Source organism: Pinus tabuliformis, chromosome 1_1 (genome assembly GCF_031772625.1).
Source record: "Pinus tabuliformis cultivar Carrire ecotype Pingquan chromosome 1_1, CPIR1, whole genome shotgun sequence".
Taxonomy (NCBI): Eukaryota; Viridiplantae; Streptophyta; class Pinopsida; order Pinales; family Pinaceae; genus Pinus; species Pinus tabuliformis.
In genome coordinates this window covers 566,068,701-566,086,422 of record NC_142297.1, presented here as the reverse complement: position 1 = coordinate 566,086,422, position 17,722 = coordinate 566,068,701, and the positions used below count along the sequence as shown (strand labels likewise).

Here is a 17,722-nt window from a genome sequence, read left to right as displayed (position 1 = left end):
AGTTTTGGTATCAAAGCATTTGCATCCTGGAAGTGCAAAGCCCGGAACAGAGGCCCATGATCTACAGGTCAGAGGTTAAAACAGATAATATTTGGCATCCTGGAAATGCAAGCCCTGGACAGAGATCCATGAACCACAGGCCAGAGATTAAAACATATATTTTTAGTATCAAAGCAATGACATCATGGAACCGTAAAGCACAGAAAAGAGATCTATAAACCACTGGTCTGATGGCCAGGCGAAACAATATCCAGTTACTCATGTGTAACAAAAAATTCAGTGCCTCTGGTTGGTATAGAAAATGGTCAAAAGAAAGGGACAGCAGTTCATGGTTAAGCGGTCAAAGCAACCAGACAGCTAAAATTCCACACAAGGCATATCAATACTATCCAAATACACCTGAAAGTGACATACTTGAAAACGTATTGTCCATCCCAAGGGACTTGATGAGCAAAGGTGAAGAGTTAATATTTACCAACCAAATAAAAATATAAAATGAGCCAATCTTTGATGAAAAACTGACCACACAGCATACGGAGTAAAGGCCCAAGAGCCATATGTAGACAAGATGAAACTAAAATAATTCAACTCAGAAAACTTGGCACTCTAACATGCATCAGCAAGCATGTGAAGAGCCCAGAATAAAAGAAATAGTTCATTATAAAGAAAACACCTCTACTATTTTAATTGCAAATATGAATCTGACATGCATGAGACATGAAATTCCCATAAATTCCAGGGATTTGTGGTGCTGGACGTGTGTTTTTTCTGAAGGAAAACCATAGTTTCTGTTTCAAAGCTGCATTGGCAGAAGGTACCAACTACTGGGCAGAGGTAAGTGCATTTTCGATACTGGGAAATTTAACAATTAAGAAAGGTACTGCTCAAATCCAGATACTGAGAGATTCAGAGCTAGTCATCAACTGGGTAAATGATAAAAAACAATTTGCAGATTTTGACCCTATCAACACTAATAGAAAGAATTAAAGAGCTGAATGAAAATTTCCCTAATAGGTTGTTATAAACATCGACCTATCTAAAGTCAGAAACGTGTTTCTTTATACAAAAAGTTGTTGGTTGAATCATAAAACCCAAAACAAAGAGCAGTGGACCATGTACTTGAATACTCTTTGTTCATACAACAGAGAACAGTTCTATTAAGATATAACTAAACATGCCATATATAAGTAAAGATATATACAATGAAAGTTTTGTTGGCTTGTAAGTATATGTACAATAAAAGCATTATGTAGAGATGTAATTAAGAATGAGCCGCTAATCATATATGCATGATGGGCCATGGCATCGGCAACACCAGTTAGTGTTTATTGTGGTGCCATGTTGTGCGAGCTGTTCCTGCAGTTGATGTCGCATCTGCCTGTGTGCATCCCTTTCATGGATGTGAATTGTAATCTTAAGTAGTTTCCTTATATTCTTTAACAACGTAATTGCTGGGCGCAAACGGTATAGTGGCATGGATGGTTGTGGCAGGATCCTTGTCTGCATATCCTGTAATGTAAGTTCTTGTTGCTGGATTTCTTCGCAACAGTCGTACAATTGTCGTAAAAAGCATGTATTCATACCTGTTGGCATCAGAAAAGGGAACACTGTAATTGGCAATGAATATGTTTGACGATTTTGTTTAAAAATGCGAAATAAATTAAACGATTCCAAATGAGTTTAAAATCATATGAAATTAAATGTAATAGCAAGGAATCTATGTGAAACTTCTGTATGTAGTGATTGGTGTTTACCATGTGGGTAATTCTGGAAGGCAGGCTGTATTATTGGCTAAAGTGTATTATCCTGGATAGATTTTGATGCAAGGAATGATTCCTCTTGCTGTCTACGCTTAAGATATGGATTCTTGTGCAATTGTGCAATACGGGAGAATGGGAATGCTGGATTGATGTGTATGTCCGATAGTGACCGCACTCTTGAAATTGCAGTGAATGTTAGCCCTTGGCGTTCTCTGGTCCCGATGTCCACTGTTGCTTTGTCTAATGTCATTCCTTGTGACTTGTGTATCGTTAAAGCCCATGCCATTTGAAGTGGTATCTGACGCCGTGTACCCCTTGTGATGGGAGGAATGGGTACATATGTTGGGTGTGAAATGTCCCACGGTGTGCCTCTGTATTGTTGAAAGTCAACAACCACAAAGGATGGTAATGCTGGGGGCTGTGAGTCAGTTGAATAAAATATTGAGATGACCTTCCCAAGCGCGCCATTGACAAGGCCTGCATGTACCCATAAGTTGCTGGTGAGCATAACTTTTTGTTCATTGCATAAGAGCACCTTTGCAGGTAGGTGCTCATCTTCTGTTGTAGTAGGATTTTTCTGTCTTTGTTGTTCCGCAGAGCAAAGTGCTACTGGGATGTTCAATTGTTTGAGCATTTTCTTATTATGCAAGACAACTGCGTTGTTTGTTGCGAATAGGTGCATGGACTCGCTGAATGAGCATTTCTCTTCAGGTGTAAGAGAGGAACTTGTTCTTGACATTAGATGTTGCCAATCTTCAAGTGTAGATATTCCATTCCTAAGATTTGCAAGTATTTGCCGGAAAGCAACCTGGGACAAGCTAGCTCCCTGTTGACGGAAAACGGTTGAAAGTGTTATGAATATGTCGAAGCTGCGCCAAAGTGCAGTGCCACGCGATGTCCCAGCATATAAAGGAATGTCTTTTACAGGTGGGAGCTGGCCTAAATCTCCGACAAGGATAATTGAGCGATTACCAAATGGTGTATTCCGATGAAGAGGGAATGCCTCTCTTAGACGATCGTCAATGCGAGAAAGCATTTTTGGACCAATGAAGCTCATTTCGTCAATGAGGATGTATTCTACATGACGGAGTTGCTCTTGCAGGTGTAGGAGCGGCTGGCCTTCGAGAGGATGCATTGTCTGGATAGGGATATGAAGGGCAGAATGAATTGTGAGGGCATTTATGTTGAAAGCTGCAACGCCGGTTGGTGCAAGTAACAATAAAGGGTTTTTGTTGGCTGGCGAGTTTTCCACAAATGCTTGGTGAAGGCATTTAATCAAATGGGATTTTCCTGTGCCAGCTGTTCCTTGTACGATGATCTTCCGTGGGGTTTTTGGCGAAGGGGTTTTGAAGTGTGAAAAAACAGCGGTGAAAGCTATTCTTTGGGTAGGGGATAATGTATGCTCATGGAGAAGGTTGGAAAATGATTGATGTTGGTTTTGAATGGGTGAGCGGTTGAATTCAATGAAATTGATGGCAGTTTCTTGCAAGGGGGGAGGGACAGTATTTTGTGACCAATTGTGGTTGACATCGAAGTCGCGGTAGCCAATCATGTCGAGGTCATCAATTGCAATATTGTAACCTGGGTGTAGTTGAGAGAGGATTTGCCATTCATCCATCTGAATGGAATCAGGGGGGGTGTGTGGTGTAGGTTGATCTTCAGTAGGTGGGCTTTGTGGGTTTTCGGGTTCGCGATGGACATGCCATGGTGTATATGCACCCTGTTTTTGTTCCCAATGTGCTATAATTTCTGCATCAGTTGAACCAATATCATCAGGGAGTGTTCGGAAGGGGAAATACAAGAGTAATTCACTCCAACAGAAGGTGGCATAAGAAGGATTAGTAGAGGAAGGAATGACATTGTAATGGGGCAAGACATGTACAATCCTTGGGGGAAATATGTGTTTCCAGTGGTTGTTTCTTCGTTGGGAAGAATATGACCACGAGCGAGCAGCTTCAAGGAGGGGCAGTGCTTCTAGTGAGGCAGGCCTGTTCATATACGCAACGATAAAGTTTGGTGTCGAACCAGGATTTTCAGTATCTTGGGAAACACGTTTGAAAACAGTCCTGTTGACATTCAAAGAACGGAATGTACGGCTGCAAAGAGAGAGAGGTAGCTTTTGTAACATATGGCATATTTCTTGTGCACAAATGTCTCTATCTGCAATGGTTTCTGTAAGGAGTTTCCGGATGACACCACTAGTAGGTGCTTCTGGGAGGGCACTTTGTGATAGTCGCGATAGCATTTGACGGTAGCTCTCAGATCTTGTCTCTGCTTTTGTTGCATATTTTGAAATATATTTCAATACAGCATGGCGAGAAAGGACTGGCTGGAAATCAACATTTGCTCTCCAAATAGAGAGTAGATCGGCGTTGTGAATATTCAATCTTTCATCATTGCGAGCAGGGACATAGGTTTTATGACCCTTATCATCAATGAAAAGTGAAGAAGTGGAGTTCAATTCCCACGGTACTCCATATCGGCAGCTAAGCACATTGTCTTTCTTACGAAGACAGGAAGATTCATGACATTTTGTATGTCGTTGGACGCAGTTGACAAGCTCTGTGTAGTCTTCAAATTGATTGGATGCGAATATTGCTGCTGTGTCAAGGAAACACGGGTTATGAATTGTTGACTGGTGAAGCGGAATAGTTCGGTGTTCTGCCTGACGTGGATTCCAAGCAGTGACGTAGTGGTCGAAATATTTCTGTGCATTAGCAACTTCCATTGCATTGTCCCAATTAAGTGTGTCCATGTCTGGTGCATTTTGTAGCCAAAGGAAGCCATGGATGTGTGCGGATCCTCTATGTTGCCATTCGTATCTGAATATAACATGAAGGGTTCATTCAGTTAATACATGTATAAGCAATGTATAAAATTAACGTAGAGGGATATGGATATTAAATAATACCTGCACCAGTAGTCGGTTGCATGGAGGCCTTTTTGAAGGATTTCTTCAAGGAAAATTGTAAATCTACAATGCATATATTGTGCTGTTAGATGTGGGTTTTTAATTATGTTTTGGATTTTCCATTGGAAGGGGTTGACTGGAGTGGAATGAACACTTGTGGGCATGATCGTGTGCAAGTCATGCCATTTAGTATCAGCTGCACTGAGAGTGAAGAAGAATGTTGGGCTTCCTATTTGCGTGATCATGTCAGTAAGCTCAGCTCGGCGTTTGTTCCAGAAAGACCGTGTTCCTCGTAGAGCTGACCCAAACCTCATTATTTGCTCTGGCAACCTTGAATCTGGAGAGTCATGAAGACATTGGCGTAGGTCTGATACCGTTGTTGGCAAGTTGTTCTCAATGTACTTCTTCACGAAGACATTGGCTGTTGCTTGGCTACGGTGGCGCATTAGAATGTTATAAAGATAGTAGCGGAATCTTGGGTGTTGGCCAAAGCGGTTATCATGGTAGTGAAGCAAGTGCAAAGCATATTCATGCATTTCAACTTTTGTAAGTCTTGGTTGCATGATCATTGCAATGCCTGTAGGGAAGAGCGTGGGGAATGCCATGGCAAGGAGGCCGATGGTGTTGTATTCATTTATAGCGGTTGGAGATATTGGAGGCCAATCGATAGAGCTTGTTGAACTTGAATGGGTCGAGTGCAAATAGTTACAAATGTGGTCACGCTCGGTACATGAATTTGGGAGGACTGGAACGAAAGAAGAGGGTTGGATTTCTAATGGAGGTAGCATGACATCATCAGGATTATAAGTGGAATCAGTAGTGGTTTGTTGGGGTTCAAAAGAGGAGGTGGTTACACTGTGGAGAAGAGAAGAAATGTCTGTAGGGAGATCTGGCAGTGTAGAAATTGTAGATGAATTCAATTGAACATCACGGTAGTAAGGGTCATATTTTATTTTGTATTCAAGGGCTGCAAGGACACGTGATTTGCAAACGTAGAATTCGTAAGCCTTTTCAGATGGATTTTGCCTTTTCACAATGAGGATGTCTAACTCAGAGAGCATCCGGGGTAAGTATTTGGCAATACTGGTAATATCTTGAGGGAAGCTAATTGTATGGCCACTATATTTATATTGACCACCACGGGAATGAGTGACTTGTAGAATGGGGTTGACACATGCAATGAGAATTTCTTCAACTTGGGTTAATTGGTGAAGGACATAGGGTTGTTCTCCAGGGTCCATGTTGTTCAGTTCAGAAAAACGATTGGTCGATTTAGATGACGCACAGCGAAAACAAGAGAGTCTATTGTTGAAGAGCTTTGTTTTCATTCCTGGGTATGCTTCCTTGCATGTTGTGCAAACATGCAAGGTAGAAAGTCCATCAATCCTTTCTCGAAAGCAACGGTGCTCTTCGTTAAGGGGAGGGTTATATTGGATATGATGAACGTGTGCTGGGTTGGTTTGTATAGGTGGGAGAGCATTTGAGGTGGGAAGGGATGTAGAGGAAGTAGTAGGGTTTTTGTGCTGTTCATAAAGTAGTCGACGCCGTGCATTTATTCGATCCTTTTGTTGTGCATAAAGAATACGCCGCCGCTTGTTTTTGGCCGCAAGTTGATTGTTGGGTGGCATATCTAAACAAGTACAAGTAATAGTTGTTAGTTTTCGTAAACAAGTAGTGCATGTTTGGTATCTCATTTTATTGGGTGCACATCCATTGTGAAATTGGAACATTATATTTTGAACATAGATTTAAATGTTTCTTAGTTCAACATCGGTGAAGAAAGGTAGATTGAAAGCATATGTTATTTCAGTATCTATCATTGAGAGGAGAGAAACAAGAATCAAAATATTTCGTTCCCTTTACTTTAAAAAACTTTTGTTTCTTATGTTTGAGCGATAAAATGAATAGCTTAGCAAGCAAGGGATCAGTGTCTAGCATGTAGAGAACGAACGAGACACATAGTGACTCTTTACAAATGTTGATATTTATATTACGTAAAATGTAAATGGCAAACATACATATGTTGGAATGACTGGAAGAGAGTATTTGCAATGAAACCTGTAAAAAACTACAAGGTTCATCATAATAACATGGGTGTGTAATTTACAAAGATGAGACAATTAGTTGTGTGGAAATGTTTCTTTATGTACAAACAGGCGTGGTAGATGAAGCCCTAATAAAAATTTCACAGGCGGCGAACAATAGGTCGTTTTGAAGCGGATAGTGCTTGAATGTCAGTGAGCGCTTCCTTGCATGCAGAGGCATATTGAATTTCCTCTGAATTGATCAGTATTGGTTGCAAGCGTTGAACACCGTTGAAGTAATCTGTTTTAATGGAAAGTGTTAGCTGGAAGCGATGCCCTGAAATCCGGCCACAAATTTGTTGTAGATCAGTTGGTTCGATAGAAAGTAGGAACAAGTCTTTAGCTGTGATGCCCATGAGCTCGTTCCCTGCATCATTGAAAACTGTGACGTTCTGTAGATTCCCGGTGTGGTCATGTAGCTCAATTTTGAGTTTGTAACGGTAGTCGCATTCTGGGAAGTCACCGTTACATTTTGTACAATGCCAAAGATTGTTAGAATGCTCCACAACCTTCTTCATGCATTGCTTGCCATTGAAATCTAGTGGGCATGCTAGAAAGTAGAAGTCATCCATATGAAGAGCAGTAATTGTTGCTCGAACTGAAACCCAGACCGCTTTATCAGAGGGCTGCATGCAAGCAATTTCATGAAACGTCTTTCGTGGCAGGGCACGTTTCGAAGCAACACCATAGTTTCTACTCAAAGATGGAGAAGAAGAGCTATAGCCGGTTTCACGGAACCATGCATGTAGTTGTTGAGTTTCTTCAACCTGTGGATTTATTGTGAGAGTGCTCGTTGGTATTGTCCCTATTGTGGTGCCATTAAATTCAGACACGCGGCCTCCTTTGATTGCAAGAATTGGTGGGTTGTCAAAAGAGTAGAATTCAGAAAGATGCTGTCCGATATAGTCACAGTGGTCTCCCCATAATGTTACATCAATGCTAAAACCCGACATGTCCTTTAGTATGAGTGTTTTCCTTAATGTCTCACTTCCATCTTTTCGTCGAATTGTTGATGCAGGTGACGTGGAAGTAACAACACCAATGACATCTACATTTGTATTTGGAGTTGCATTTCTTACTTCAGCAATATTCTTGAAGTGAAAGCTTTGGTAGGGAAATGTTGGATCATCTGTAGGACATGGATTGATAATGGAAGCAGCAGACAAGTAAATCTCCCATTTGTTCTTGAGATGGTTGTAGTTTGGATTTGCTTCTCTCACTGTGCCATTTGATACAATGTATAGTTGCCCAACCTGAATTAGATTGTAAAGGGATTCGGCCAGTTCAGCAAATGCAGAAAGGTGGATCTCTTCCTTATCACGGTTGATAAGGTCAAATCCGAAAACTTTTCCTGAGCCTCGCACATTGTTGTATGCCTTCAATGATGTCTTCGCAGATGCTCGACCTTGGATAGACCAATACTTTCGGTAAGGGTTGAGTGCCGTGAACGGAATTGTTGTAGTTGTTGCCGTAGGTGGTGGAGTAACTAAAGAGGGCAAGGTATCTTCAGCTGACGAAGAGCTAAATTGGGTTGAACCCGCCTGTGCATGTTGCAGCGTCGATGTGTCCTTCATCAACACTGCTGAGCGCTTCACAACTTCAAGCTCGACGACTCGGATGGACCTTATGTAAACAAGTAAGAAATGAATTAATAAAGATTGCATTTTCCTTCTTTTGTTGCAAAAAACGGCTAGGCGGGTAAAGTAAAAGAGGGTGATTTCAAATGGTGGGTCTTACGAGGAATTTTGGAGCACTGTGCAAGCTGCTTTTTTGAGCAGAATTATTGATCCAATTTGGATGTCTCCAGAGACAACTTGTGGGCCATATGCGGATGGTAGCAAAGTCTTATGTTGATGTGCTCCATCAGATAGAGTAATGTGGAAGTGCGAGGATGTTGTTTTCAATGAGGTAACGGAACCCACATCGATTATCTGAAGTTGTGGTTGAATCTCGGTGCAACCATTCAGCAATAGAGGAATGGCATTCGGTGTCAAGGTTGTCTCCATAATAGAACAAGAGGTTTCTTTTTCTTGTGATAGGAGTACCTGCAATTCATCAATTTTACCACAATACAGAATTATAGTCAAAGAAGATGTGACATGAATGCGGAATCTAATCTAAGAAGGCTAAATGTTGATGGGCAGTTTATATTTATTTGCAGCTTGGCCAACCCATCTAAATGCAGCGATCTGGAGAAGAGGAGTAAATCAATTCCCATTTTCTTTTTGTACAAAGTTAAAAAGAGGCAAATGGAGTATGATGTGAAAGGGGAAAGGATGTGGGCAGTTTCAATATAATTTTAGCATTACTAACTTATGTAATTTCATGCACTGAAATGAAGGGCTTCCGATGACCTCGCCTCCTACCTATCCTTAGGTGTGGACCATGGAAATTTGCTCTAAAAATGTGTGCTCACACCATGTTTTGTCTATTGGTGTTGTTAGTATGTCAGTTTCTTATGCACCACACATGCAGAATTCAGAGGTGAATGACATGTGTTGAAGAGAATTAGGGAGGAGCCTCAGCCCAATAAATAGATAGATCATGAGAACATGCCCCTACTACGGACTGTGTTCTCCTTGAAAACCAGCAAATGTTGATGTTGGAGACATGTTCACCACAGAGGAAAGTAGGGGTGAGTGCTTAACAATTGCGCTGACAGAACAGGTGTTAAGTGAGGATGATATTGAAACTACTTAAAATCGTTTCAACTTAAGCCCCGTACTGTAAGGGGGAAAGTTGAAAGAAAAATCTCTTGGTTATCCATTTACAAATGTTGTCTGCCATTTGTGTTTGCATTGCGATACACCATATTTCTTAGGTGACGAAATTCTAGCCCTAGTTGTGCCCAGGAAAAACAGGAAAATATGCCTCTGAACAAAATAGGGAGCAGCCTGCAGGTAATGTTCAAAAAAATTTAAGCAGCTAGTACAGACCTCCCAAGCCCTGGTGAGAACATATTGGTGCCTAATAAACATGGAATTACATCAACTTGATGTGAAAGTAAAAGTTCTAGCATGGCTGTAGGCATATACACTGGCAATCAAGGCACCATGGGTATTATTTTGTTGGTCCTAGTGACACCCAGAGTCCTCCAAATCAGCTCGGCACATTACTTATAGCACAAGTGAAAACATATTCTCACCGATACAGAGCATTACATGCAAATTGTTTCCTCAAATAACTCTTAATTTCAAGGTACTTAGTTAAATTGCCACTACATGTTTGAGAATGATTTTCCTTCACTTTCGCTTTCTGCAAAGTGTTCACTGTTTTGCTTTCTTATGGAAAGTTCAACAGTTTCTACACAAAATTTATCCTCAACTGTTTTCTGACAAGTAACCTTTCATTTAAGAAGGCAGTGTCTACGCAAAATAGCTTCAAACATAAATAGAACAGAAGGTGCAAATTTAGAAATGCAATACTGAGTCTGTCCTTTACATGCCTGCAAGGCGAATAGTACGAAGGTTTTCTTAAATCTCTTAACCACAAAAAAGAGATCTAAAAAAGCTTCTACACAAAATTTTCAATGTTTAAAGTATATAGGTTATGATGGATATATGCCCATTTATTTTGTTTGTTTGGTCAGCACTTTTATCTTGGGTTATGTATGCACATGATATATGTGATATACCTTATTTGCTTTTTCGATCAGTTTTTTTCCTGGTTTATGCATGCATGTCACAGAAGCAATAAATCTTTTGCATTAATTGTAGAGTGCACCTCATCTCTCTTAATGCAATTATGTTTTTTTCGAAAAACTCATAGAGAAACTTCAGGTACTTTCTCTTGCATTTTGCAGATGGTACATAATATAAATTCATCAAAATAAATTATAGTACCTGACCTGGTAGAATAAATTATAGTACCTGACCTGGTAGAGATATCAAGTGAGGCATGCAACAGAGACAGGCAAGCTGGGATCTACCCAAAAACTTTGTGCAAGAAGGGTAAAGCAGTCAACCACTCAAATTAACCCATCTGACTAAATCACTCAATTATGAGAACACAATTTCAAAATTGCCTATTAAAAAATTTAATAAATCAGATTTAAAAAAACTGCAAAAACTTGCAAATATAAAAACCTGGAAATTGAAATAGATTTAAGTTGCACAAGACCAAAAAGACCAAAAAGAGGACCTCCATGACCACACAAAGAGTTGAAAAAATAATAGAACGGTTGTTGATAAAAACATAATCTACCATTTAGCTCAACCAGTTGCAGCCAATGTTGCTGGTAATTCAGTTAGCTCAAACCCCTCTGTATTTGGCACACGAGATGCCTTCCACAAATGTGGGGAAATATCTTTTGGGTTTCACACGAGATATTATATGGAAATTTTGGAAAAGAAAAGGCATAAATCTATCCTGTGAAAGCCAACTAAATGAAAATTCAGAATTACACCGCATCCAAATAAATGGAAAATCAGAACTATAGTACACCCATATAAATGGAAATTCAGAATTAGATTGAGATTAAAGGTATTACTGCATGATCAGTCGGTAAAGGTACAAAGTTCAAATCACTCTTCCTGTTAAAGTGGGTATTGTCCTGTATTATGAAGTGGGGTTCATATCTCCTACTGTCTTAAGCAAAAGCATACTTATCAAAAAACAAAAAAGATAAAAGTGAGTACCTGTTGTTGGGGCGACTGTGGCTGGTCAGCTCTGCGAATGAGCTTGTGCTGGTTGACAAGGTATCGGTAAAGATGTTGCCGCGGCATTGTGATGATTTCTCTAGAGAGATTGTGCTTGTTGTTATGAAGCCAATCTTCGATCTCATTGTGCATGACATTCCTCCGCCTGGGCAATGTCATCAACCATGCACGAGCTGCTTCCCACCCATCCTTCTTGATGTTACTATTGATCATTTTGGCTTCTTCTTGAGAAGCAGAAACAACCACATCTCCATCGTTATTATTATCACCACAACCATCTCCTGGTTCTGCAAGAGGGCATGGAGCCTCAATGGCAGACGAGTCCGGGGCCTGTACATCCTTGTTCTCTTCCCTTGACATCATCATATGTTCTAGTGGGACTACAAGTTCAATCCCAACAACTGGTGAAAATCTCTGTGACAATCTCGATCACCTAGATATCAAAAGGCCTGTGAGTGTTGTTTTCTTAAAGAGTAGATTTCAAGGCTGGCCATACCCAAATACCCAGATTAATTTCAAAGCAATTAGAAGCTTATTCTCGAACGCCCACATGGATTTCAGATGAAATTGAAACAAAGAAGGTAATATTAAAAGCACCCGAATCAATTTTCAGACGATGCCTTTGCGAGTTATCCACATGATAAGCCCATGTGCAGTTTGAGGACCATGGGAGAAGTAAAGTTCCGACCTACTATGTGCAAAGTGAACCGTAGGGGCAGGGTTCGTAATCACATTGAAAGCACTGGCGGATATAAATGGTAATTAAAGCATCCGGCACTCCTAGGTAACTCTTAGGTGAATTTGACAGATTTTAACACTTTATCCACCCCACGAATTACAGTTTTATCGACCGCATAATTTTTTCAGTTCACATATTCACACTTATTGATTAAACAGTCCTTTTTAAAGTCTCCGTAATGTTTGGAAATAGAACCATGAAAGCAACAGCATAGGTTGAGAGAAAAATAGAAATAACCTAATTGTAAAAATAGGAGAACTTTCCATCTAATGCTTTGAGGAATCAGATTAAATCAATACATTATATAGTTTATTCTAGGTTTATTTCAGAATAGGTAAAGAAGCATCCGAGACAATAAAGCTTATGTAATCACCAAATTGGTCCAAAAACCATGGACAGGAACAATAGAAAGAAACACAGGCACGGCATTTGCGCTTAAGAGCACTAACCTGCAAGGTAAACAGAAGAATTCTGAGAAACTGGGAACTTGGGCGAACAATTTATGAACCTGGAAACAGCTCTGTCCCTGCCAGTGAAAAACACAGAAGAGAACACTAAGAAAACACTCGAATAACAGAATTCTGAGAACAAGGCCATGGCTCTTCTGCAAACCAACATGTCAATGTACATCTCTTGGTAGATAAAGATTGAAACTTCTAATAAATGAGACAGATGTATAAACATTGTTTGGTTTTAGTCTACAACGGAACATTCTGATTTACAGCGCTCTGAAAGTTAGGAGTCATAAAACATGAACATGTCACCGTAAATGAAGCTCTGAATTTTTTTGAAATAAAACGAAAGTTTTGGGGAAAAAATAAAATACTAAAAAGGAAAAAAATAAGATAACTACCTTCTATACTGAGAGAAGACATATGGATTTCACAGCTCGTGTGTAGCAGCGCAGTAAATCAACATGTAAAAGGTCGTGTTTACCCAGAAACAAAAAAATTGAGCATAAAATAAATATATGTAGAGGGCATATCTTATGTTCATTCAAGTTTGGGAGCACCAATGGCTCTTACCCTTTTATCAACTATTTTAATTGATGTCTGGTTTGCTTGACATATTCATATAGCTTATTCATTGTAGTTTTTTGGTGAAAAAACATAAGAATAAATTTTATTATTTTACAAATAATAATATTATATTATCCTTCCTACACATCATCTCTTAGCATCTGCTCACCCATCAACAGATGCAATCTGGACTGCAAATGATTATATTCTATTGTCCTCCACATCATCTCTTAGCATCTGTTCAGCCATTAACAGATCCAATGTGGACCCTCAAATATTTAGGCAGGTCTTAAAAAAAGAAACACTTGAGTAGCCTATTTTTAGGCAATAGAAACCTGCAACTTTTTTATTGGGAATTTTTATTGTCTTTACACTCCCACAGCCACAACCATTTATTCATTTGGGCACAAAGATATTCACTGTAGTAGGTAGCAACAGAAAGCAGTAATCAGCATTTTCTTTATTGGGCCAATGCCAAATTCAAATTTCCAGGATCAGAATTTCTGTTTTCTAACTCTTCTACTCTAATGTTCAACCGATGTCAAACCAACCCACCCACCAAGATGAAGTTATGAACATTATAATATTGTCATTTATGACTGAGAATTGAAATTTGAACCCAAAATCACTGAACCATAATTGTCATTGAGATTTTAATATCAACGAAGTACCCCAACATTCATTCAAACCCTAATTTCCACAAATAGAAATCCTCTTGTAATCCCCTTGGCCATGACCATGAACCCTGACAACTTACTTTGCTGCCAACCGGAAATCAGTCAAACAAAAGTGTCAAACACAAACTTCAACCACCATTTTAATCAAGGTATAGATTTGATTATCCTTCCTATACATCAGCTCTTAGCATCCGTATGAGCCATTGATTCAAGGTCATTCCTCTCTGTAAGGCATTGGTTCTGCACTAAGCTGCACAAAATGCTTGCCCAGGCTATGTACCAGTCCCAGAAATGCCCAGAAATGCAGAAACTGGTACAACCAGCAGCGTTTGCATGCTGTTTCAGCCAAAAAAGGATGTGTTTTTGTGACTTTTTGCTTGGCTTTTGGGCCCCATCCAAGCACCCACGAAAGGCATGGAACCCTTAGATCATTTAATAATAACTAATAAATAGATCTAATCACTCAACAGACTTAATCTTAAAAAAAGAAACACTTGAGTAGCCTATTTTTAGGCAATAGAAACCTGCAACTTTTTTATTGGGAATTTTTATTGTCTTTACACTCCCACAGCCACTACCATTTATTCATTTGGGCACAAAGATATTCACTGTAGTAGGTAGCAACAGAAAGCAGTAATCAACATTTTCTTTATTGGGCCAATGGCAAATTCAAATTTCCAGGATCAGAATTTCTGTTTTCTAACTCTTCTACTCTAATGTTCAACCGATGTCAAACCAACCGACCCACCAAGATGAAGTTATGAACATTATAATATTGTCATTTATGACTGAGAATTGAAATTTGAACCCAAAATCACTGAACCATAATTGTCATTGAGATTTTAATATCAACGAAGTACCTTAACATTCATTCAAACCCTAATTTCCACAAATAGAAATCCTCTTGTAATCCCCTTGGCCATGACCATGAACCCTGACAAGTTACTTTGCTGCCAACCGGAAATCAGTCAAACAAAAGTGTCAAACACAAACTTCAACCACCATTTTAATCAAGGTATAGATTTGATTATCCTTCCTATACATCAGCTCTTAGCATCCGTATGAGCCATTGATTCAAGGTCATTCCTCTCTGTAAGGCATTGGTTCTGCACTAAGCTGCAAAAAATGCTTGCCCAGGCTATGTACCAGTCCCAGAAATGCCCAGAAATGCAGAAACTGGTACAACCAGCAGCGTTTGCATGCTGTTTCAGCCAAAAAAGGATGTGTTTTTGTGACTTTTTGCTTGGCTTTTGGGCCCCATCCAAGCACCCACGAAAGGCATGGAACCCTTAGATCATTTAATAATAACTAATAAATAGATCTAATCACTCAACAGACTTAATTAACTGACTTTTACAGTCGGTTAAAAAATAAAATTTAGAATTCTCTAGAAGCCCTAACAGCCTCTTTTTCTATAAGAAAGCACTTCATTCACACATTCCTCGCACATTCTTGAGCAAGAAAAACTTCCTAGAGCAGCAGCAAGCAGTCCAAGATCCTCTTTTTCTATAAAAAAGCACTTCTTTCACTCATTCATCACACTTTCTTCAGCAAGAAAGTCTTCCTACAGCAGCAGCAAGCACTCCAAGAAATGGAATATTGGGAGCAAGTTTTAGGGCATTTTCAGCAGGAAGATTATTACGGGCAACGAGGATGTGAGCAACAGGTTGATTTGGTGACCAGATCTGTTTAGTGTTTATGCAGCATTTGTGGTTTTTCATAGTCATTTTCTAGAGCCTCTCAAACACAAAAGCAGCAAGCACACTATCATATTTTTAAGTATGTTACCAAGCTCAAACAAACGAGTGTTGGGGGCTCATGTGAATGGAGGTGCATTATATGTAAAAATGACAAGACCTACACAAAGGCTCTTAAACAAGACTCAAAGCTCGCACCTTAGTTGAAAGGGTAAACAGTGTTGACTCATTCATCACACTTTCTTCAGCAAGAAAGTCTTCCTACAGCAGCAGCAAGCACTCCAAGAAATGGAATATTGGGAGCAAGTTTTAGGGCATTTTCAGCAGGAAGATTATTACGGGCAACGAGGATGTGAGCAACAGGTTGATTTGGTGACCAGATCTGTTTAGTGTTTATGCAGCATTTGTGGTTTTTCATAGTCATTTTCTAGAGCCTCTCAAACACAAAAGCAGCAAGCACACTATCATATTTTTAAGTATGTTACCAAGCTTAAAAAAACCAGTGTTGGGGGCTCGAGGGGAAGTGTGTAGCCCTTAGTATGACCCTCACAGATCGAGGGGAAGTGTGTAGTGGGTATCCTGAGTTGTGCATTGCATCAACAAAATTTTAAAAAGAAAAAGGTCTTAAATCAAAGATGTGTGCCAAGTTACAACAGAAATGACGACAACTATTACCCCATCTAACAGATCTTTTACGCCTCAGTTGTATCTGAAGTAAAACTAAATGAAAACAGAAATAAATGGCTCTACTGTAAACGCCTTCACATACAATCGAAAACTATAGCCCCTCCCTTGCCAATGGGGTCCTGGTTCAGTGGGCAAAGGCAGTGATATGTCAAGCTACCCACCCAGGTTCAAATCCACTGGAGACAGAGATAAGTAATTGGGACCAGGTGAAACAACTGGGTAACTTTGATAGAAATGTACCTCCCCTTGAGGGCTGCTTGCTAGTGAGAACGGGCCACTGGTTGTGCCTGATTTATTCGGGCTAATTGGAATGCTTCGGGTGTTTAAAGGAAGCACTTTCAAAACAATTACTAAGCACCAGTATTGTCAAGCCCGTGAATGGAATTAAAAAAACACAAATATATTTAACCAATGCACTCAGCCATATCCAACCAATTATGCCAACGGTTAACATCGTATTGGAATTTCTATCAGAATCTTTAATCGATGCATTTTCGCCTGCTTTCCGTAAATATGAAAAATCATATGCCTCTCATTTCAACCAGCAAGAGGCCATACCCTAACACATGCCACTCGTGGCTTGAACTAAACACCACATGCGAACAAATGATGTTTGTGCACATACCAGTAAATCAAACAAAGAAGAACCCCCAAAAAAACCCGTTAAAAACCTATTTCAGATTCAGAGATTATGAAGCTAGACATTAAAAGGCAAAAACTACATACCTTGGATACCGGATATCGATGCAGTGAGACGTCTGAGGAGTTCAAATTTGCTGTGGCAGGCTTCAGGTCGAGACCAAACAAAGACGATCGGATTGGAACCGAATAGGGAAATACGAATAGGGATTTAATGGTAGCGGGGTGATGTCGCTTCTCTCCACGCCTCATCAATAAAGAAATGCTTTAAGGCGCCTCAAGGTGGCGTATGGAAGATGATAGTGCGAACGTGACAAGTGGTAACCGGGTGTTTTCTGTTCCGCCAGGCGCGGGCGCATCCTTCAACTATGCCAAGGCTCAGTCAGTGGGGCGGCGGCATCCATGAATACCTCCGCCCCTTCTTTGCAGAGAGGCCGATATGCAGGCCGATATTCCTGAACAAAGACGAAGAGCGGCAGGTGTCTGAGGTAGTCGTTTCCTGAACGAAGACTAAGTTCGCCAGGTGTCAACCTATAGTAGTTTCCTGAACAGAGACGAATTTCGCCAGGTGTCAGCGTCAGAAGGAGTAGGACGACGAAAGGTCCCTTTCAAAGAAAGGCCTATCGGCCTAAAAATAGTAATAAACTCTAAAATATAGTAATAATAATTAAATAACATCTTTTATATTTATTTATTTGAATAAGACCCCACAAATGTCTTAACATTTCTTTTATGATTTGTCAACATCCCACCACGTAACGTTATCTTAATGACTATTTTTTTAACGTTGTTCCATGACCTCTTTTTTTTTAAAGCATCCCAAGGACTTTGAAATTTTGCATTTTCCTAAC

The 17,722-nt window shown here is 39.8% G+C and overlaps 2 protein-coding genes across 3 annotated transcripts; both read right to left on the bottom strand.

Annotated features, from left to right (window-relative positions):
- Positions 1 to 1,163: 1,163 nt before the first annotated feature.
- On the bottom strand, positions 1,164 to 17,387 carry LOC149214420 (uncharacterized). 2 transcript variants are annotated; one of them, XM_089392300.1, is made up of 4 exons: positions 16,959 to 17,015; positions 12,602 to 12,678; positions 1,755 to 6,301; positions 1,164 to 1,583 (listed from the first exon to the last, which is right to left on the bottom strand). In XM_089392300.1, exon 3 carries the CDS (start codon positions 4,513 to 4,515, stop codon positions 1,792 to 1,794), a length of 2,724 nt encoding a protein of 907 aa, XP_089248426.1. In that variant the 5' UTR covers positions 4,516 to 6,301; positions 12,602 to 12,678; positions 16,959 to 17,015; the 3' UTR covers positions 1,164 to 1,583; positions 1,755 to 1,791. The 2 variants fall into 2 exon arrangements, with proteins under 2 accessions (XP_089248426.1, XP_089248427.1); XM_089392301.1 differs by lacking the exon at positions 1,755 to 6,301 and having other exon boundaries at positions 16,959 to 17,387.
- Positions 6,487 to 9,608, bottom strand: LOC149214421 (replication protein A 70 kDa DNA-binding subunit A-like). The gene is made up of 2 exons (XM_089392302.1): positions 8,493 to 9,608; positions 6,487 to 8,378 (listed from the first exon to the last, which is right to left on the bottom strand). The coding sequence occupies exons 1-2, from the start codon at positions 8,759 to 8,761 to the stop codon at positions 6,857 to 6,859; spliced, it is 1,791 nt and encodes a 596-aa protein (XP_089248428.1). The 5' UTR covers positions 8,762 to 9,608; the 3' UTR covers positions 6,487 to 6,856.
- Positions 17,388 to 17,722: the final 335 nt, after the last annotated feature.